This window comes from Neodiprion lecontei, chromosome 5, assembly GCF_021901455.1.
Source record: "Neodiprion lecontei isolate iyNeoLeco1 chromosome 5, iyNeoLeco1.1, whole genome shotgun sequence".
Classification (NCBI taxonomy): Eukaryota; Metazoa; Arthropoda; class Insecta; order Hymenoptera; family Diprionidae; genus Neodiprion; species Neodiprion lecontei.
In genome coordinates, this window is record NC_060264.1 from 32,439,705 (window position 1) to 32,463,379 (window position 23,675).

Consider the following 23,675-nt stretch of genomic DNA (forward strand, 5'->3'; position numbering starts at 1 on the left):
CATTAATTGTGCAGTTACAGAATTAATTAATTAATTGATTGATTGATTGCTCGATTGATTGATTTGATTTGATTGATTGATTAAGTTGAAAATTAATTAATTAATCGGCAGAATAGAATGTTGATAAATTGAAAGCGCAAACCTGCGAACGGCTCACTCGAACGTTGAAATTGGAAGAAAAGTAAACAGTAAATAAATATCGAAGAACGAAGTGACACGAAAGTTATACCGCAAAACTGAAAGTTATACTACCAATAAGTAGACACACTCTAAATTCGAAACAACTATAATCAGATGACAGATATTGGTGTATTATTGTAATATATATATATAATGTATATATATATATTAAAAAAAAGAAAAACTGAAGAAACGATGGAAAAAAAAAAAATAACAGTTTCGAAAGTGTATTTAGACTCTCAAAATCTAACCCAAAAAAAAAACTGCAGGTTATATTCTGGTTAAAAAAAAAAAGAAAAAAATTGTGCAAACGAGGGATTTTTACCGTAAATTGCCCAAATTTTTTTTTTGTTTTTTTTTTTACACAGGATTTAACCTCTAATCTGGAAGCCACGTGGCCAAGGGATTTGACCTCCTTCGACGAAGAAGACACGTTGACGTATTTCAAACGCGAGAATTTATAATACCTTCCAAGCGAAATATACATTTCTCGCAAGAATCGCCCATTTATACATCTATATATTGTGCGTATACGTGTATTACACCATTTTTACCTGAACACCTGAAGCAGAATTAGTTTAAAATTATGGCTTCCCTTGTGCCGACATCGTTGCATTTCACGCGTATCTCATATGTATATTTATCATTACATCTGTCACGTATAAACGATTGTCAATGGAATGTATTCGTTACCATTAATAATAATAAGACACTAAAAAAGATGTTTAAATCTCATTAAACGCGAATGAAAGAATTAATTAACTAACCCTTTCAGTCACAGTTAAATTCTCACCGTCCCGCCTTAAAAATTTCCATGTCCTAACCTTATCAGGGTTTATTGGCAACTTCAAACGATCACTGTTAATTCGTATAACCCGAAAACTCCTCGAGTAACAAGTTTCGGCCAGAATCATCGAATTTTGATAGTTTTTTCGATTTTACATCCGCCATATTTGATCCGCCATCTTGAATTTAGAAATATTCGAATTCCGACTTCAGATTCGTGATCAGTGACTTGAAAAACCCCAGAGTAAAAAAATTCAGGTCAAAATATTGAGTTAAAAAGTGTATGACTGAAAGGGTTGCACCAAATTTCGTGAAAACGAATATTGGGATAAATCTGTTGCATTTTTATTTCCGATTGGACTGTAACATAAAATTTTCAGCCGACATTAACGTGAATTAACGAAATTTCGATCCGAATCGTGGATTGCTGAAATACGTCATCGGATACGTCGTCCCTTGACCAAATGGTGGTGAAATTGTATTGACACGATATATAATTGGTCTTCGTATAATTACGTAAAATCTGCCTAAGAAAATTTGGAATTTATATGTTTTTCGCCAATACGCATGACAGACTGTCGAAAACTGATTCAATAATCTGGTGTGTGAGGGAGAAATTAATTTTTATTTCATAAAAAGAAGAATTTATTGTCAATGTTCAGGGAAAGAGATCGATTCTCAATAAAACGCCACCGGGCTAGTAGCTGCATGGCCGTCAAACGAACTACGTAATCCAAAAACCCCCGCAAAATCCCATGTATAGAAAACGAAAATAGACACTAAAAAAAAAAAAAACCTGCCGAAACTCTTTCGCTATCTCGCTATGCCTTTTTATACCTTGCCTCACTGTCTGTCTCTCTCTCTCTCTCTCTCTCTCTCTCTCTAAGAAATAAAATTCCACCCCCGCCCCTCCCCCACCCAAAAAAAAAGAGAGAAAGAGCAAAAAAAAAAAAAAAAAACAACAACACAGTATACAGATCAACAAATCTCTAACCCTTGTATAAATTGCGTTCGAAAAATCCCTATACACTGTGCATTATATACATATGTAGATTACGTACACACGACATATGTAATATACTTCTTTTCGCGAGCATCTTGTGCGAAAAAAACAAAATACAAAAAAAAATAAAAAACAACCAATGCATAAGATAGATACTATTAATCCGCCGAATGATTTTTCCCTGCACCTTGAACCCCGCATATGTATATATATATATATCTATATATCAAACGCCTTTAGATGATCCGTTGTTACTAATTATTGTTTAAGGCTCCATGACATACGTACAATAGATGTTAATACGTAACATATTTATACTAAGCCATACGATTTTCCATGTATACCCTATGCAATCGTCGTGTATGTAATACCCATAGTTGTTTTAGCTGATTCCCTACACATATATGTATATATAATATATATATATATATATACCGGATATGTATGTATGTATTACATACGAACACATTGGATATTGATTTTCGTTAGTAAACCTTATACACGGTAATGTATATATACATAGTTGAACTTTGTTTATCATTAATTATTGACGTATAGCATGTATGTATTTATAGCCTGTCGAACTCTGCAGATACAACAATACCAACAAAATCTACACGTGGATGTATATGTACATTATACACCAGGCGAATTATACACTTACAATGACGATGAGATGGCACCGTAATAACGAGCTACAAAAACACGATAATTATGCTTAAACCATGTGTGGGTACCGTAAAGTCGACGAAATTCCTATTCGAACGTAGAGAAGGAAAAACTCCTTTCAGTCTGATTATTGAAAAGTAGATTAAACACGACTAACAGGTTTTAGGTGAACAATTATCCATCGAAATGGGACAATGTAAAGGGTGAATACACCGTATGGGTATACCGTATTACATAGGTATGGGTATGGCATCTTAGCGAAATACCGTGCAGCAGTGGCGTATCATATGTGTGTATGTATGTACATAGTGTGTACAATGGCATGAAACAGGAGTAATTTCATTAAGCTTGACTAAGGTTCGCGAACAGCGCGAACGGCGGAAAAATGTGATCAGAGGCATTCTATCGGAGGCTCCCTGAGCTTAATCAAACATGCCCCTCAAAGTCTGCCCGTCCTGGTAGAGATCGTGTGGGTATATACACGTATATATATATGTGTTTATATACATATATATATATATCACTGTGCGCGACCGGCTCGCGGCTCAAACACACGCTGATCATGCCGATGGAGCTTTGGCGCCAAAAGCTGCTCCTGCCCGCCGAACCCGATCAGACGGGAAACGTTGGGTGCATCTGACGTATGCCTAAGGCCGCCATAGCGCGCTTCTTTTCACTCCTCTGAAGGGAATTGGGCGAAAACATAATGATTCGAACGAATATATCGATCGAGAGAGAAGTAGAGGAAAAAAGAAATCGAATGTGGATGTAAGAATTTACAGGTATACATTTTTTATACCTAAACTAGGTTATACGAGGTCTGAATTTTGTCAGAACATGTGCGAAAGGTTCAAATCTGTGAGAAACTAGCTTCGCGCTCTGTGATTGGTCCGTGCCGAATGACGTGTCGCGGGGCGGTTTTTAGCGGGAAAATTTAAAATCACGTTTTGTCTAAGTACGCTTGAATCTCAGAGCTCGCGTAAGAAAATGTGATAAAGAACGTGTTATGAAGCGATACGTCCGGAAGTCTTGGCAATCGTGACGTCGAAATTGAATATCTTGAACGTCGCAACAAACCGTCATTTGTTTAGAATAACTTAAAAATGATTGCGCCGTTTGTCCTCCAGAGAAATATTGTAGGTATGTAAATGTATATATATATATATATATATATATATACGCATACATACGTGCACATATGTATGTACATACAAATGTTCCGCGGATAAGGGAAGGGACGATGAGAGGGCAACGATTTTGTACCACGTGCAACGAATAGCCAGCTATATTATACAACGTGAACCTGTGTAACTGAATATTTTTCATGTACCCATACAGGGTTGGTATTATACGTTAACTACACAACCTCGTGCCATTTTTATTCTCATACTTCTTTTTTCTCTTCTAAAATATTGTCTTCAAAGTCGATTCGTAACGTAACGTCTGAAATTCTTGGCAGATGTAACGGAAAATAATAACAGAAAAGAGACAAATGTCGTACTGATATATAAATATATACGCTCACGTTATGCAAACCGGCACTGCATTTGTTTTCGAATGATTGCTTTGATCGTAATCACTTTTATACTGTCATACCGTGATAACAGAAACCAGTCTGTGCACTTAACGTACAAAATCCGAGTGTCCCGCGACATCAAAAGGACACAACGGCGTCGTATGCAGATATTAATTTTCGTATAAACATATATACATGAGTGTGAGTGTGTGTGTGCGCGCGCGTGTGTGTGTGTGTGTGTGTGTGCGCGTCGTATGTGTTTATTTTGATTCTATCATTATTAATGTATCTTTTCTCGTCGTTTTCTGTTCCTCAAACCGCACCGCGATATTGTCAAAGAATTTCAACCGTCCTTTTTTAATCTTGTATGTCTTTCATTCTTCCTCTCTCTCTCTCTCTCTCTCTCTCTCTCTCTCTCTCTCTCTCTCTCTCTCTCTCTCTCTCTCTCTCTCTCTCTCTCTCTCTCTCTCTCTCTCTCTCTCTCTCTCTCTCTCTCTCTCTCTCTCTCTCTCACTTTTCTCTCTGTTTCGACTTTTATTTTTTCGACGTATTCCTTCTCCTTCTGTGTACGATGACCCTGCGTGAACGGTATTAAAAAAGAGATCATCAAAAATATAATGTGTAGATAGGTACACAGATTAAAAGAATGAGAGAGAATGGAATGAAAAAATGGAGAAGAGAAGGAATATGTCAAAGTGCGATCAGGCAGGCATAAAAAATATCCCGGTTGTCAATTCGTTGTAGTAGTATTAAATTAAGAACCGATCGGATCATATGGCAGTCCTTTTGTGCGGGGGATAAACCTCCCACCCCCCAACCCGCTCTCTCTCTCTCTCTCTCTCTCTCTTTCACTTTGAGCCCGAAACGTGTCTCTCAAATATGTATCCGTGGCGCACATGATATGAGGAGAAAGGGGAGGAAGGGAGAGTCCAGTTGGTTATATCAAAGCGAATGAAATCCTCATACGTCGGTATATCTCCCTGCAGGTTTTATTATTCCTCCTGCCTATACTGTTATTATTACGTACTGTTTTCTCTTTTTTTCCACGCCTGGATATATACGTGTCTGTATGCGTGTGTGTGTGTGTGTAAATGTGTTTGTTTTCGCATAAAAGCACCAATTCAGGTACGTCGTACTCGTACCTATGTATTATACCCATACCGATACATCCGATCGTGACAGGATGAAACTCCGCGAGTGGGATTTCTAACGTAACCTCAAAACACACCCAACCTCTCAACCATCAACATATGCATGCCTCGAAATACTCTCGCAAACATGATCGAAAGTTTACTACAAATCCAAAAACGTCGCAAAAATTATATAACCACATCAAGGGCACCGGTACGTCTCAAAGAGTGAACCATTGTACAGGCAATGCAAACGTGCGTTTATATGCGACAGGACTTTAGAAGCTGGATTCTCGGTTCTCGGGCTTTTCCCGGAACGTCAAGTCATAGTCAAACTATTCTTGCCATGATTTTCTGTCGGGTCAAACAGCGTTTGATCAATGCTATGCGTTGTAAACAATCCTACAATTAAAATCAAACCGCAAGCGTGCTAACGACGGCCATTTTGATTATATCTTACGACGCTTCGATTCGTTTGTCAGATATTTTACAGACTGGATTTTTTTCGCGTGAAAAATTCGGTTTTAAAGAAACATGCGTGCACATCGGGTTGTAAAATTTTTACCCAGGAGAACAGCTATCGAGAATTCACTTTGAGTAATTTCGCTTTAGACACAAAATTGGTACATGGCTCACTCTTGATCAGTGAAACAGCTATCACTTGAAATGATGGAATTCAATCAAGTTTCAACTCTTTTCAGTTGTACGTTAAAATAACACATCGCATTGATCGTCTTCATTTGCGAGTCCAGAAGTTAAATTATTGGTATCTCCGAAAAGGAGGGTAATTTGTTTTCGAACAAGGTAAATAATAATTGTAACTTGACTGAATATTCATCTTTTTCAATAATAACCGTAATAATAAGGATGATGATAATAACAGTAATAACAATGACGATACTGATAGTAATAAGAGTTGAAATAATAACGGTGACAATTAGTGAAGGAGTGCTGGTGGCCGTGAGAAAACACGAACAACATTATACCCTTGTAGGTACCCTGCAGAACAAACATTATTGCACTGAATTCGCAACACTTGAATTATGTAATCCATTAGTAAAGCAAGCCCTATGTTATGACCTGTTATACCCGTTCCCTTAACAACGTAGACGTTATACCCATTTATTACTATGAATTTGGAATTATGCAACGTATGCAATCCCAGCTGTTATATTTAACATGAATATTGTGATGCCTATATTTATATATATATATATATATATATTACTTGTGTTTTTATTTAAAATGTGTATTATTGATATATTGGTATATAGCTATGCATCGTCAAACACATACGTAATATTATACATACGAAGAAAAAAAAAAACAAACTAACACAGGCAAATTCGTTAATTTTCATAGAACATTTCCATGTCGATTTGCAAAGCGTCACAATCCAATACTCATCGTATCTTTCTCTTTTTATTTTTCAGCTGCGCAAATTCCACATCGAGCAAGTGAGTATATACGCTTCATACGTACTTTATACACGTTGTTAAAATCTCTCGGAGATGGAATTGAAAAAAAAAAGACAAAGAGAACAAATCTATAAATTATTCGAGACTGGAGACGAAAATTTTTTAAATATTGTATACCGATGATACAGAGAATTCGTGAACAGCATGTTCGTGATCCTCAGCCATACCCAATGGCAGTGTTATAATTTAGTTGAACCCGAAATCGTGACGGTATACACTCGAGAGTAACTCAGCTCTGCAGAGACGGAGACGGATATAACAGCGGGCATAAATTTTGCACGACTTAAAATTAGTCAATCCCAGAATCGCCCAAAGTTATCAAGTTCCTCGGGGTAGGAAGATACTCGATTGGAATCGGGTTATAATAATAATTCTTCAGATTCTTGTATATCGGCTGGGAAATTTAAGTATATTTTAGTTACAAGACGATTTTCATTCCATGTTCACTGATAAACGGCAGGGAATTCTCTACGGTTGGAAAACTTTTTTGACAACGAATGAGGTTCGCTGGCAAAAAATTATATTCGTATGCTGAAAAATGTGCTTGAAAAGTACAACAATAAAAAATGCTCTAATTAAAATTAAAATATGCTTAGCTATCGATTCCACATTTCAAATCGCTTCTAAATGGTTGGAAATCTATTAGATTCGTTTAATTTCACTCCACGATGGCTTATTTTATTCGGAAGATTGTATTTTCTAGAAATTGACTGAAACGGGTTTTCTTTTTTTTTTTTCAAGTAATCAATTCACAATTGCCATTTACTGATAATAATCAGTATATCGATGCAATATTGTAAAATTAAATATTCAGCAATGCCGCCAAGATAAAAAAAAAAAAAAAAAACTCGTTGCGGTGAATTTGCAAAGCGAAATTATCGAACAAACTTACCAAATTTTTATTGCAATATTGAAACATTTTTTGGCCAACTGACCTCATCAAGGGTGATTATTTTTCGCGAATACTGATCCGATGAATGAAAAAATGAATTTATTTCACAAGGTTCTGGAAGTTATAACGCGTTTCAAAAATTGTAATAATTCCACCGCACTTTGCACGACGCGGGCTTTGAGTTTTACACAGTCGTAAGAAAGGCCCTGGGACGGATTTCCTAAACGTTCCTCCTTTGTTTTCGATCGTTTCAGCATGCAAGAGGAAAGAAGAGATGGTGACCCAGGCCGAACACCAACAGCCCGCCCCCAAGAAACCACGACTGGTTTTCACAGACCTTCAGCGCCGTACTCTACAGGCTATTTTTAAAGTAAGCCTCTTTGTCCTCCTCTGCTATCTTCCACTTCTCGTACGACACAGAGAAATCGGTGAAATGACTGTTTTTTATTTTTTTTTTTTGAAAAATCACATCGTTTTTCAAATGTGCTACTCCTCTAAAGATGGCTCAAGCCTTCCAGACCCAAGTTTTATATCTTATCGATTCTTACCAATTGTCGTTGGTCGTCTATTCAGAGAAATGAAAAAATATTTTGACCAAAATTGGAACGTGTTTGCGACAAATACTTTTTCCAAAATCGAGCTTACTCTGTTCAGATACACTCGTACAAAGAATTTGTTGGTTTTACCAAATGTGGAAAGCAAATATACGTCGAAAACAATGTTTGTTTGATTCAATAAAAATAACAGTAATCGGAGTAATAATTTGGGTTATTGAGGGGAACCATATTTATTTGAGTCAATGAAACATTTCTTCAGCCATATTTGGTAAGCTCGGCAAATTGTTTTTCTTACGCATGAACGGAGCTCCTTTTCGAGTACTAAGGTACAAATTTCAACAATATTGAAAGTTTACAGATAGGTGAAGTTTTGGAAACTATCGGTATAAAAACCGAGCAAAGAAAATGGAAAAGCTGTCAGCGCGTCTGGGAATAGTAAAAATTTTGGTGTATCTGCAATTGCATTTTCCCCTTTAAACATTCGATTCGCATTATGCAAAACTCATTGGTCTGAGGATATGCACACATGGCGGCATTTACCTACAAGCTATAAGTAACATGCAAAGGGGAAAGCATATACAATACGCGGTGTCCGCTGGCAACTTCCACATTATCGATCTGTCTTGAATAATTTCGCTTCTAGTTGCAACTTCTTAGCTAGGCCTTCAGCTTTCCCCGCATTATATACATACATATTCTAGGCCATCCACGAGGCTACACATGTGCAGGTTAGAATGCAGAATTCGAGGCTGTGTCGCGACTTGCTATGGAAATTCCAACCGCGGTTTCCAGTTCGCCGTTTTCCAATTTAGCATCATTTTTACCAAAAACCGCGCGAAGAGTATAGTGCCCTATTTTCGAAAAGTTCCGTACAACATCGTTCGCGCATGCGCTCAACTGAGATGCTACATTTTACACACTAAGGCTGTCTACGGCGCATGCGCACTATCGAACAACTCAATTTTGCGCACCGTTTCACCGAGCGTTAGTTACCTAACCTCAATTTTACCCGTTGTCAATGTCACCTTCGTTGCACTTTTCAAATCGAATTCTCGGTCACAGGTGTTGGAAAACAAGGTCCGTAGATAGACTAGGGGATAGAGGAAGGTCTTTACACGATGAATTTTCCGTAGGAACAAAAATGGCCGTAGCAAATGGCGACGTCCGAGAGCTGATGAATTTTTTTTTTTTTCTATTTTCAATTGGTCAGACTGCAGCACAAAACCTACACGCTGTACGCAAATTGCAACAAAAATGGCGATCAAGCGAAGCCCTTAACGCTCGCCTTGGCTTACGCTGCAAACTTCACACTTGTCGGAAATCGCCCACCTTTCGCGCTAGTAACGCAATATACTATATTCCGAAATTTGTTCGAGAAAAGAAAAATAGAGAGTAAGACAGAGAGAGAGAGAGAGAGAGGGAGAGAGCGAGTTCTGTACCTATCTATTTATCAATCTATCTATCTGCCTGTCCGTCTATCTATTTATCTGTCTATCTATATGTCTATCTATCCGTATATCTATCTATATGTCTATCTATTTATCTACATAGAAAGAGAGAAAGAGATAGGGAGAAGAATAAAGTCGAAGTTTAAGGCATGACTAAATTGTGCCCCGCAGGAAACGAAGAGGCCGTCGAAGGAGATGCAAGTGACAATCGCGCGTCAGCTCGGTCTCGAACCAACGACAGTTGGGAACTTCTTTATGAATGCGAGGCGGCGTTCGATGGACAAATGGAAAGACGAAGACCCGAAAGCCGTTGCTGTGGACGAGGGTCAATTGTCACCGACGATTGGCCTCGGATCTCGGCAAGCATCCGACGTTTTGTGACATACGTCCGACCACGAGGAGTATCACGACGAGTCACCCGAAGAGGATCTACCCTTTTCATAAATCTTTTCACACACACGCTGCACAGATCTAGACGGACAAAGAAATGCATCCGCGGTTACGGGAAAAGAGAGTCGTTGTTCGATTGATGGGGAAAAACAATCGAAACTATACGTAAATACACCTGAATTCATGCAATTCAAAGTAAACCGCGAACTTCATTACCGCAAACTATCTGTGAGTTTTCAATTCATCATTATTAATATTATTACATGTTTTCTGTTTTAAGTATTTCTTTGTTTTTTTATTGTTTTTTTTTTTTTTTCAATTTTCCCTTCGCCAATCGCCACTGTATACTTAAGGTGCCATATTTTTGCCATTTATATATATATTTCATTACTATTATTATTTAGTGTAGGCAAAGATGATTTATTCCTATATTATTATCGTTAATATACTATTATCATTATATTAATCCTATTTCAATATTAATATGTGTTGTTAAATATGTATTGATTATAATAGTTAGTCAAATACTTCGTTCACAATTCGTATATATAATAATTGTGCAGCTAGTCTTTATTTCTCGGGTTAAAAATCATCTTTAAAAGATGATCCGTGTATTGAATACATATTATAATATCTAGTCAAAATTTCGTTGCTATTTTATTCGGTAAATGTAAAGTTTTGCTGTGTTTTTGTTTCACGTTCTTTTTTGTTTGTTTTTTTTCTAAAGTTTTTTATACCTTTTTCATTTCTTTGTTTATGCATTCAGCGGAAAACAAATCGTTCATTATGTGCGAATATCATTTTACACCTACATATGTCGCATTACGAATCCGCGTCGAAATCGAACAACGTACTCGAAATTTTCACCGTCGTAAGTGCAGTGAAAAAAGATTTTAAGGAACGAAAGATCGACTCGTTTTATAACTCCTTGCTGGTCGCCCGGACAAAAGTTATATAATACATGTATAAATTATATTACAATAATGTTTAGAATAAGTATTAATAAGGATCGGTATAAGAATAGAACATTTGTATAATGCACATAGCGATATTACATAGCGTATAATCAACATAATTTGAAGTAAACAAAACAAACAAACAAACAATAATTTCACGAGAAACCAGATTGTGAGGATAAAAAAAAAAAAATAAATAAATAAATAAACAAAAAGGCAAAGAAGAATAACGAATATGCCGAAGGGAAGAGAAACAATTATTATTATACATATATTACAAATCGTTGTAGCGCCTGTGAGAATAATTATTAACTCTAATGTATATTTAAAACGAAGATGGGGAAAAAGGCAAGAAACGAAAGAAAGAAAATGACGCGAATATGCTTGTGACGCGTTCTTAAAACGCGAGGCAAAACAATCACACTCGATATATATATATATATATATAAATATATAAACACAATATACATATATATATATGTGTATATATATTGTTGTAAATAAATTATATAATATAATATATTAACAAATGAAGAATTTGAATTAAAATAAGACAAATACATACATACATACATACATATACGTACGTAAATACAAACAATAAGGATAATTTAGTAAGAGTCATGATATAATTTTAATAGAATAGTAATAAATAATAACGATTATTATTATTATTATAGCTATAATACAATTAGAGAAAAGAAGAAAAACGGGATCGGAATCATGATATATATATATATATATCCGTTCGGAAAAGCATATATATATATATATTGTTATATGTATTATACATATGCGTATATATGCGAGATAATAATAATAAGTATAATAATATAATGAAAATTAAAGCGTGGTGATTAATCAATTATTCATTCCAACGGATAACAATACATAAGTAAAGAAATATATCATTGGGTACCTAATTGATTTTTAGGTATATCATATTACACTATATATATATATATATGTATACATATATATATATATATATATTATATAAATTATTATTATTATATACATAGGTATAATAAGTTACTTTGCGCGTGTTTGATAATTACACAAAAACGCCACTGTGCAACGCGTTATACGAATATTATATACTCGCAAGAATAATATAAAAAAATTAATAAGGAATGAAATTCAATCGAACAAACAAGTGAACGAGAGTGAACGGATTGCAAACGGGGGAGATGATAAAACAGAAACATCGAGGTTTTCACGAGATGTAATTAAAAGAAACCGAGGTGAAATTTGTGCGAAGAAAACATACAAGAAAATAATAATAATAATAATAATAATAACAACAATAATGACAACAATAATAATAATAACAACAATAACAATAATAATTAAATTGCATATAAAACTGAAAACGCGTACCAATAAGAGTAGCCGTGTATATATGTATATATAACTATGGCTACTGGGTTAAGATCATATATAGTACAAAATAAACATATATATATACATATATATATATATTAACAAACATGATTATTATTATTGTAATAATTTTAATTTTAATCAAAGATGAAAAAAAAAAAAAAATAAGAAGAAGACAAAGATGAACGATTAAGGGTTTAAATATTAGTAACGATATATATAGGTATATTGCATACTATACATATATACAATAGATATACATATTAACAATACACGCTACCGAGTCACCGAAATTTAAAAAGAAAGATATTAAAAGTGATAGGATGAAGTTAAGTAAGATGACGATGAAGATGAATAATTTGTTAAATTTAGGTACATTATGTGTATATTATATACATAGGTAGAGGTATATAGGTTATATACATGTTATATGCCTGTCGATAGATTGTGTAAGTATATATCTGTGTAATTGAGGTAGTAAGCAAAATGCAGACGAGCGATTTTTTCACTATAAACACACACACACACACAAACTATATATACATATATATGTATAGAAAAATAGAAAGATGAAGATGGAAGTAATTTTACTTTAGTCACGACACGGATGAAGCATTTTGAACCAAGAATGAACCAAATTGTGCGGCGAAATATACTGAAAGTCGTAAATACACTGCAAAAGAGTAAAAAAAAAAAAAAAAAAAAAAACAGATGGAAGATTCCAAGCAAACCAAATATCAGAAAGACCGAGAAAACAAAGAACGATTCTAACATCTCGTAGACATACATTGCAGTTTGATCGGAAATCGAATTAACCGCGCTACAGAAAATAAGTAGTAGATATCAGCGTATTGGTCAGACACAGAATTACAGTTGAACGGCAACGCGCGAGCTGCGCGCGCACTTTATGTTAGAAACGACACGGAACGTTCGATTTTTGAATTAATTTATAAAATATCAGTTCGTTCGATGTAAAATTACACATATTAAAGAGGGAGAGATAAACGAATGAAGTTCGCATCGCTCGTACAAACTGCAAATGTGAAAAAAAATATATTTTCATAAACGGATCAACTTTTGCACAAATTTACCAACAATAAATAAAGCTTGTATTTTAAGTTCCAGACATTTTTTTTTTTTTTTTTTTTGGATTAAAATATAAAATAAGCTAAAAATTGTTTGCGCGCGGTTTGTGCGAAATTTTTTTTCAAACAAATTAGAAATAGAGAAAACAACAAAGTGAGTGTAACTCCCGCGTAGTCGTTGCCGTACGTACTGTAATACCCATAAATGCATAGGGTGTGTACATAATACGGAATTTATTATACATAATAATGATAACTCTCATTGAATGAAAAATATTGTATGATAATTCTGTAAATAAATTTATTATAGTTACGAGGAGAACGAAAATATACAAAGAAAAGATGAAAACAACTTTGTATAGGAATGAAAAGAGAGAAAAATTAATGGAATCTAACAAATAAAACTGTGTGTAACGCGATTACGTTGATTATTATTATTATTATTACTATTATTATTACTATTATTATTACCATTATATATATATGTATACATACCACAGATTTTTTGTTAAGAAACAAAAGTTTTTAGCTCGACTTTAGGTAGAGATGCGATATGTAGTCATATAGGTACGTATAATGTATAAAAGTGGGACACGCGTATAACGTATATAGTGAATATATAATGAGATGTATAGATAAGCGCATATGAACGGAGGAAGAGAAGTAAAAATAATGATAATAGTAGTGGTAATGATAAAGAAGAATTGAACAAGAAAAAAAAAAAAAAGAAAAAAAGAAAAAATTGAAACTATAGTATAATATATTAAAAGTAATAATTACTATAATGTATGATATAAGTATAAACAAATGATATATTATACTATTGTTAATGAGAATTATTAGTAATATCGCTGAAATTTGTGTTCGTACGATTGCGCGTGCGTTATTCTATCCGGCGCTGTTATTTAAATTATGTACGTTCAAGAATTTGCATTGTTTGGTACGAGGGGAGAAAAAAAAAAAAAAAAGAGAAGCGAATATTGTACGCAAACAATTGAATGGCATCGATTATTTGAACCGCCATCTTGAATTTGGACTGTAAAACACGATGCATTCTTTGCACGATCAATCGAATCAAATCGATTTACATAAAAAAAGCTTTCTCATCTCCTACGAAATCCGTTTACATTTCATTTATAACCAACAAACGTGTAGAAATATGTTGTTGAAATTTCAACCAACCATACTGAAAATGTTCACGTGTCAAATTCATAATACGCTTTACAAGAATTCAACGTGTAATTTACTACATGATTTATCTTGTAAATTCTACGAATTACATTAGAAATCACATAATAAATCACGATAGGCCGAATCATCGCATATGCTAGATCAAGATTTGTATAATTGACAATATTGTTGATCTTCGTGCTTCGTTCTATTGTCGATGGTTCGTGCTTTCGTAAATTATTCTTAGATATCTTATATACTTTATCAAATTTACGATATAAATCGTGCAATAAATTACACATCGATTTCTTTCAAAACATTGTATGATTTGAAACATGAACATTTTCAGTAGAATAATAGACGAGCTTTCGATTGGCTTTATGGTTACCGATTTCACCAAATTTTCGACACGATCATCATTCGCGAAATTTTAATCCCAACAAAATTGACAATCAAAATTTAATCCTAAAATTGTACGAGAACTGGATTGATGCAATAAAAAATAAATAAATAAATAAATAAATAAAAGCAATCGCTATAGAATCGTACACGCAGACGTAGAAGAAATTCAAAGCGATCGGCCATGCGGCAATCTTACTTAATTAATGAATAAATTGTCTAATCGGATGATTGATTGATCGATCGATTGATTGATAAAAATTGAAACTCATTTCGCTGTTGCGTAGTGTAAATAATAATAACAATTAAAGGTAGAGCAGAGGACAACAAAGAAAACAGAGAACACGTACGGAAAAATACAAGTAATAAATAAACACGAGTAAAATTAGTATCGAAAACCTATTTAAATATATCTCCGTATTATACGTTATTATTATTATTATTATTATGTATAATATGAATTTTTCATTCACAGTTTTTTTTTTCACACTGTTACGTATTAGAATGCGAAAAATGGGAAACAATAACGTAGATAAAATTTTTCTTAATTTGCAGTCAAGACACAAGTATATATGTATACAATGATTTTCAATAGACGCTCTTTTTTCGATTCGTGTGCATGAATACGCATCTTTTTAAACGCAATCACATATATACATATATGTATAGTATATGTATAGTATATGTATATTAAAAATACGTGTACGTAATTGGTATATACATAAATATAAATGATAATTGAATATTTAATCAACAAACATTGTAAAAGACAACAAGGAAGAGAATATTATATACTATACATATATCAAAATTCATAAAAATAATATTCTACGAAGCACAAATCACGTATGCAGTTACTTATCGATTTACGCATACTAGCCAATTTTTCTTCGTATCCATCTATTTATTTATTTCTTTTTTCTCCTACAGTTCGGTTACGTATTCATTTTTTTCAGATTAAACAAACGTTAATTTTATTGCTGGGGAAACAAACCAAAAATACATTCCAATTACTTACGTGCATACATGTATACGTATACAGATACATTTCATTGTATAATCATTCCGTTTACCGAGTATTATTATTGTAATTATAGTTATCATTATTATAAATACTATTACCGCACTGACTTATGTCACAAAGAAATATAAATAGTACAGCGTTATTTATTGTTTGTTTGTATAATAGTATTTATCGAAACGCTTGGCGAATATTTAAAAAAAATTTCAATTATTATCTATAATTTTAACACTCACACGTGTTTTAAACACTTAATGCAGTTCGTTTACGAGTTGAAAAATTTTAGACGAACGGAAAATCGTTGGTTTTATTCTTTCTATTATTTATTTTTTTCTTCTTTTTATTCAATTAATTTTTTCTTACCTTATTTAAAATTGTACAATGTAAACGATAAAAGGTCAAAAAGCAACAACAAATACGTGTATACAATTTCTATTATCATAATACTCGCACATATCTCGTAAATTATCATACGGACGAAACGAACAAAGAATATTGCAATTCAATATCATTTCCGGTTAACGTAAATTTAAAAAATTTCTCCTTCGTCAATTATTATCAAATAATATATCAACGAACGTGTTACTCACATATTGATTTTCCTCACTGCTCGATTATAAATTTAACGATGAAGAAATCTAATAACGCGATCTGAATGCTTCTGAGTTATAATAATTATAATTTGATGATCGAAGGATTGCAGTTTTTTTTTTTTTTTTTTTTACCTTTGCCTGTTTGTTCTTATTTTTTTGATTTGATTTTTTTTGGATTTCTTTTCTTCCCAAACCGCATCACAGCCGATTATTAGTGTAATATATGAGAAAAAAAAAAAAAAAAAAAAAACAGTTCGCACGACAATAAGGAGTAAAGATTATACATACATGTATATTAAATCTAATTAATTACAGAGAGGAGTAAGCAAATGCTTGAAATAAAAGTAATAAAATAAAGACAGAAAACGAAATGAGAAAATTACGGAGGAGCAAAAAAAAAAAAATAAACAAAAAATAAATAAAATAAGATTACTGAAAAAAAAACGTCGAATAAACAAAACGAGGTGAAAAAAGTGAACAAAGTAATCTAAAGCTGTGAAGAAAAAAAACAGAAAAACACAAGGAAAACAATAACAATGCAAGTACTAAACAATTGTAAATTGTTATGATTATATTATTATAATTATGATTATAATATAACGATCGCGCGGAGTGAAAGAGATCGAGAGAAAGAAAAATGTAGCGCGACGTAAGAATAAAAAGATTGGAAAAAAAAAAAAAAATCAACACAAACTAGACAGGAATACCTTAATTATTATATATTGTAGCTAAAAAAAAAAAAAAAAAAAAAAAAAACGTGTGTCGAGAAAGAAAACGTAATGATTTCTTTTACTTTTCATTTGCCATCGGAAGTATTTTCGAGTACTTGATACCATATAAATATATAATTTAATTAAAATGAAACACGTCGCAAGGATTATACATATAGACGTAACTAGAAGTAGGTTTATAATATAAGTAGACATTAATATCGTACTTAAGAATATTGAAGAAAAAAAAAAAAAAAAAAAACGGAGTAAAAAACGTTAATAAATAAACACACCAAAAAATATAATGTGAGAGATAAACGAGAAGATGAAGGGGGAAAAAAAACAAACAAACAAACAAACAATATAACGATAGCAATGGATTTTCGCCAGTTTTCGTTTCAGTACACATGACGATGTAACTAATACTTCAAAAATCACAAGAGAACATCGCATCAGTCAAGTTAACAATTATTAAAACGGTTATTATATACATATTAACATATTATATTATATATACTTACGCATTGTAATACACACCAAAGGATAGCTTAATCAAATAATGACTATTGTAATTATTATTTATTACTTTGGTATATTAGGTATTTATTAAAGACAAAGACAGTAAAAAAAAAAAAAAAAATAAACAAACAGATTAAAAAAGAAAAAAAAAAAAAAGAAAAAAACCCGTAAATGAAATTAAATTAAAAATGCAAAACACCCGCGGTTACGAACCTCAATTGTTTTCCCGAAACGCGATAATCGGTATAAAAAATAAACTTATACTGTACTAATCTAATCGTAATAACTAAGCCACGGAATTCAATCATAGAAAATCAAACATGAAACCACGAACTGCGGACTATGGTATAATTTATGTTTTTATTATTGATTATCGTTGTTGTTGTTATTATTAATATTATTATTATTATTATTACCGTCATCATTATCATTAACGTTTATCGCGATCGAAGTCGCATCGGGCAACTATATAAATAATTTGTAAACTATATGATAATAATAATAATAATATGTTGACTAAGTTTTACAGAAAAGAGCTTATCGTAGTCGAGAAGTAATATATTTAAACACAGTTTGAATGGTAATTATTATGATATATACATATATATATATGTGTGTGTATAACATTGTTATATGTATATATTATATAACTAACGAGTGTAGCACTGATATATATTATAATTTCTTTTAACATACTATATATTATTTATAGTATGTACATATATGTAGGTATGTATATGCAGTATGTATACATAGTTAATATGCACGCATCGTGTGTTGTATACCTGTATGATAATAATTGACATTATGTACTTTGACACTTAATTACTAAGTAATTAAAATTCAATATCATTACTAATTATCGACATATATTCGTAATTCCGATGGTTTATTTTACAGCTTTATATACGATTACATTCGTATATTACATAATATTTATTTGTTTCTTCAAAATTCGTAAGAAAATCGTTCGGTATATTCGAATACTTAAATACGTGAAAAAGGGGTAATATTTTCTCATTAAGGGCATGCAGTGCTCCTGCCTTACCGACGGAGGAAACTCCCCCTTGTTTTTCATATGTTAAATAAACAAAGTAACGGACACGATTCAAATTTTTCGATGCATCACTCGCCCGTTCGTTTGTTTCTTCGATATATAAAAAATGAGGGCACGTTTGCTCGGTCGGTAAAAGCAGGAGTACTACGTACCCTTGCAAACAAACGTCTGTCCATGTAAAAATAGGGAATCATAATAATGTTAGATTGGATTTTCGAAGACAAGATAGGTGGAAATTTGTGAAAATTATAAAAAATGTTGATATAGAACTTAGTCGTTACCCTATCAAATTTTGAAAAGTTTCCCTGCACAGATGTATTGGAGAAAACCGTGGTTTTTATTCATTGAACATGTAAAACTAGTTCGAAACGACAGAATTAGGCCAAAAACTATTCAAATTGAAGAGTGGAGAGCCTATATTCATCGAGTCGATTGCCTCGCACAGCTTCGGAATAATCAACGTAACACGTAAACACATCGGCAGCGTGCAAATTCTCCCCACTCTCTATTTTCCGTAGGTATCAACTCACTCGTTTCTCTCAGTTCAGTTTCCGCAGGCAGCGCTGCAGCAAGCAGATTTACGCGAAACGTGAATTGTCGGACAGTCGATCGTGAGCGGGAATCATGTGATTTTGGATCGTGAATTGTTTGTTTTATAAAAATAGATAATCCGGTGTTCGTCCAAGGAAAAATTTTATAATCGTAATTTTCTTAGCTAGTAAATTATTGATTTTCTAGTAATGGTGATTGTTTGTGTGTTCAAGTGATGGAAGAAAAAGTTTTCAAACACGCCGGCTCCTTCTCAAGAATAAGGTATTTAGCAAACAATAGGTATGAAAATAAATAAATTACGTCAAGCGTATCACATCGTATAAATGTATAATGCATACGGTACGGATATGAGTGAGAAGAAAGTCTTTTATTTCTCAACAAAATTTTTATTCAATATAAAACAACAAACAAAGAAACAAGAAAAGTGAATAAAAAAATGAAAAGAAACAATACATAAACGTAATTTAACATTCGAATGATCTTCGGACGTAAAAACCAATCTCACAATTTATACGATGATTTCATTGTTCTCTTTCCCTGAGTAAATCTGTCGCATTATCTTTTAATTGGCAAATGCTGCTATTCCAGTTATCGCCTTGCCAAGTATCAATCCGTGAATGTCGTGAGTACCTGCAACGTGATTAAATACGTCGTTCGTTATTCATGATTTATGTTGCGTAAAATATCCGTGTGTTCCCGACGTTTGAGAATCTTTTTCGCAAATATCTCTGGAAGACGAGATATGAAAAATTTCAGCCGGATCGTATTTAATTGTAAAAGTGTTTTTATGCCATTCATTTTTCTTGACATGAACTTGATGGAACAAAAAGAAACGCTAACAACTTGCTTGGAGTTCTTTGTGTCTTGATATTCACATAATTTGCTCCAAAAACCTCATGAAACAATCGGCTGATTATTCAGTTGCGACGCCATGTTGTTTCGGCCACAATTATCAAACCTTAAGGATCCCAATATACGTAGAAAACAAAAATAAGAGAAATAACTTGATCGAATTCGTACACCCACCTTCGTAAGTGTTTACTGCCTCGAGGTTCATCACGTGTCGTATTATGTGATATTCGTCGGAAATACCATTTCCACCAAGCATGTCTCGCGCTGTTCTCGCAATGTCCAACGCCTTTCCAGCCGAGTTTCGTTTTATTAAAGATATCATTTCCGGTGTTGCTCTGCGCGAAATTACGTCGAAAAATTTATCCATTAAAATCTCGTTTCAACAATTACCTCGAGTTAAATTCTAATCAAAAAACGAAGAGAAAAAGATAAAAAACAGACAAATTCTCTTGCAATATTTTCAAGGATTGAAGTTTAATGCCGATTATAAATATGTACAACTTACTCCTGCTTATCCTTGAGTCTACCAACTTGCAGGCAGGCTTGCAGTCCGATAGATATCTCGGTTACCATGTCGGCCATTTTCTTTTGCATAATTTGATTAGCCGCCAAAGGTCTATGAAATTGTGTCCTGTCCATAGTGTAAGCTCTTGCTAAAGTTAAACAAGCTTCAGCGGCCCCCAAAGCACCCCAGGCTATGCCGTATCTCGCATTGTTCAAGCAGCTGAAAGGCCCCTGAAAGATTCGTGAAAGTAACCAGGAATATCGCTGCAAATATTGATGTTCGTTTTTTTTTTTTTTCATTCATCTTTCATACCCTCAAACTGGCAACATTCGGGAGCACGTTGTTTTCCGGCACTATAACGTCGTCCATTAAAATCATTCCGGTAACCGAAGCTCTCAGAGAAAATTTCCCCTCGATCTTCGGCGTCGACAGTCCCATTTCGTTACCCTTTCGCTCGACGATAAAACCCCGAATTTTTCCGTCTTCACACTTTGCCCAAACAAGGAGAATATCCGCCACCGGTGAATTGGTTATCCTAATTACATGGAAAAACCACCAATCAATCGACAACAATCAAAACAAAGACAAAATTTGTTCACCCACTTTCTTAAAACTCAATTACTTTGTTTCTTTCTCTATCAATTTTTTCACCACGTCACGGAAACGAGTTTCAAATATTCTTCAAAGATTACAGGAAGATTATTCCTAAACAAAGTTCGCCTTAGTTTGGGCAGCCCGAATTTCGCCTGTTGGATTTTATCCCCCCAAAAGCTAGGTTGCCTATGCGCAGGCGACTTTTTTATTTCAATATAACTTAAAAGTTTTAAAACTTTTTGTAAAGTTAAATATAATACGATACATAATCCCCCCAATATAATACGGGATGAGATTTGACAGAACGATCGATAATTCAACCTTACACGTATTATTATACTTGCCAAGTTTTGCTCCCTGATAATTTGTAAACCTTTTTTGTTCCGTCGTATTTAGCTCGAGATTCCATCGAGGATACATCGCTGCCGTGATTCGGTTCGGTAAGTCCAAAGCATCCGATTAGTTTTCCAGATCCTGGGGAAAAGATCGTTGATACTCTTATACAGGGTACTGACCAATGCACTTATATATGGTAATTTTAATCAAGCGACCCACCTAACGCCGGAATATATTTTTGCTTCTGCTCTTCGCTTCCAAACATGTCAATACCGCCCATAACGAGGGAAGATTGTACGGAAAGAACTGATCTGTAACTGCTGTCAATAGCCTCGATTTCTTTAGCCAGGAGACCATATCCTACGTTTGAAATTCCCGCGCATCCGTATCCCTTAATCGTGCAACCTAAGGCACCGATTTCCCCCAACTCGGTAATTATATTCTTGTCAAAGTACTCGGTTCTATTGGCATGTTTTATCCGCGGCAGCAGCTTCTCCCGGCAATAAACTCGGAACTGATCTCGAACCTGGATCTCATCCTGCGTTAATTGCGACTCCAAATTCAGCGCGTCGTTCCATCGAAATGATGCTGAAAATGTCATATTTGTTTTGAATCGCATTATTTTAAAAGTTTAGCAGTTCACCGTGATAAGTAATAAGAAAAAAAAAACATGAAATGAAATTGATTACTAATGCAAAATTTTTAAAATTACTTTCATCTTGATCGCTCTCACGTAGATTCTGTAATAATTGTATAATAAATAATGCTATTCGTAATCTTGACTTTAAAAATTCACGATATTTTTACAGTATGTGAATAATGATGAAGTACTTTTCTAAAACCAAACAAAAAATTTATTTCAAATATCTACAGGAAATAGTGTAGGCAAAATTTTCGTCAAAAAAATACGTCAAGATAAATTATATTTCGCGGTTTTCTCTTCTTTACCATGTGAGGCGGGAGTTTGACGTGTTACCAACGTTTGTCTGGCTAGTACAGTTTATCTTCACTAGAGAGTGGTAGCAGAACGCAGATGATCAAACGGAAGTAGAAAGTCTCTGTAACCTCAACCAATCTTCCGAAGAGACAGGCACAAAATATTATCATCGTCATAGTTTTGTATACTCGAACAAAATCCAAAGAAAGCATTCAATGAAGTGAAAGGGTTAGTTCGGGCTAATTAAATTATGTACTCACATTGGCTTCTCGTACACGCCGAAACTGACAAATCTGAGGAAATTCGAATAAAGAACAATACGGTATATCATAAGTTGCCTTGTTTCATTGCTTCAAAGTTACAATGTTCCATGTACACAGAGTAACATTTTCGGTGAATTAGAGGAAAAATGAATACGACCAAAATATGAAAGAAAAGACAAACGGACGAAAATTTTAACTATCATAGGTATGATTTCCTAATTTGAACACAGTGAAAAATCGTTTTGGCTTATATTGAAAGAATCAATCATCACGCACACAGTTAATGTTGATAAATGAAAGTCAAGTAGTACATTAGCACCGATGTATAATCGACAATTTATTTATAAAGGATACTCCTAGCCGATTGAACAGGGTTAGCATTGCCCAGTTTAGTGAAAAACTTTTGCAACTGAACGGCCATGTCGTCGTGAATCAACTGGTGTGCTTGCACCGTAAATACACATTTAATACATGGTATCTATTCGGTTCAGCAGTAAAAAAAGCGAGAAAATTAAGCAATCAGTGATAATGAGCGACGAGCTTGTATATGCTGCATGAGATACGTCGCTGATGACCTAGGCAACTTGTTTTCATAAATATGGAATGTGTAATTTAGGATACAAGTGTTGTTGCGAAATTTTTGCATATGATATTATTATTTTGTGGGCAACACAAGACCTATGACGTAACGATT

At 33.6% G+C, this 23,675-nt stretch overlaps 3 protein-coding genes across 7 annotated transcripts in view; 2 read left to right on the forward strand and 1 right to left on the reverse strand.

Annotated features, from left to right (window-relative positions):
- The window catches only part of LOC107225135 (one cut domain family member 2), a 42,071-nt gene extending 30,822 nt beyond the window's left edge, over positions 1-11,249 (forward strand). For 2 of the 3 annotated variants that reach the window (XM_046739307.1, XM_046739308.1), the window contains 3 exons: positions 6,718-6,741; positions 7,909-8,024; positions 9,831-11,249. In XM_046739307.1, the coding sequence (XP_046595263.1) occupies positions 6,718-6,741; positions 7,909-8,024; positions 9,831-10,040 (350 nt within the window). In that variant the 3' untranslated portion in view covers positions 10,041-11,249. The remainder of the gene's footprint in view (positions 1-6,717; positions 6,742-7,908; positions 8,025-9,830) is intronic. The other variant, XM_046739309.1, reaches the window with a different exon arrangement.
- A 571-nt stretch (positions 11,250-11,820) lies between these two features.
- LOC107225139 (importin-9) overlaps positions 11,821-23,675 on the forward strand; it is a 31,867-nt gene continuing 20,012 nt past the window's right edge. Inside the window, exon 1 of the mRNA XM_046739306.1 lies at positions 11,821-19,755. The gene's annotated coding sequence lies outside the window, so the exon portion shown is untranslated. The remainder of the gene's footprint in view (positions 19,756-23,675) is intronic.
- Positions 19,860-23,466, reverse strand: LOC107225140 (glutaryl-CoA dehydrogenase, mitochondrial). 3 transcript variants are annotated; one of them, XM_015665495.2, is made up of 8 exons: positions 23,336-23,466; positions 22,979-23,011; positions 22,001-22,369; positions 21,790-21,919; positions 21,164-21,386; positions 20,852-21,081; positions 20,521-20,681; positions 19,860-20,124 (listed from the first exon to the last, which is right to left on the reverse strand). In XM_015665495.2, the coding sequence occupies exons 1-8, from the start codon at positions 23,400-23,402 to the stop codon at positions 20,057-20,059; spliced, it is 1,281 nt and encodes a 426-aa protein (XP_015520981.2). In that variant the 5' UTR covers positions 23,403-23,466; the 3' UTR covers positions 19,860-20,056. The 3 variants fall into 3 exon arrangements, with proteins under 3 accessions (XP_015520981.2, XP_046595267.1, XP_046595266.1); XM_046739311.1 differs by lacking the exon at positions 21,164-21,386 and having other exon boundaries at positions 20,852-21,070; XM_046739310.1 differs by lacking the exon at positions 19,860-20,124 and having other exon boundaries at positions 20,608-20,749.

Excerpts from the sequence above, each read along its gene's own strand:
- LOC107225140 (XM_015665495.2), bottom strand. The coding sequence starts at position 23,402 with ATGGCCGTTCAGTTGCAAAAGTTTTTCACTAAACTGGGCAATGCTAAC. Across the intron at positions 22,370-22,978 it reads GGCGTGTACGAGAAGCCAAT|CATCATTTCGATGGAACGAC; the intron begins GTGAGTACATAA and ends TGACATTTTCAG. Across the intron at positions 21,082-21,163 it reads CGAATGTTGCCAGTTTGAGG|GGGCCTTTCAGCTGCTTGAA; the intron begins GTATGAAAGATG and ends CGAATCTTTCAG.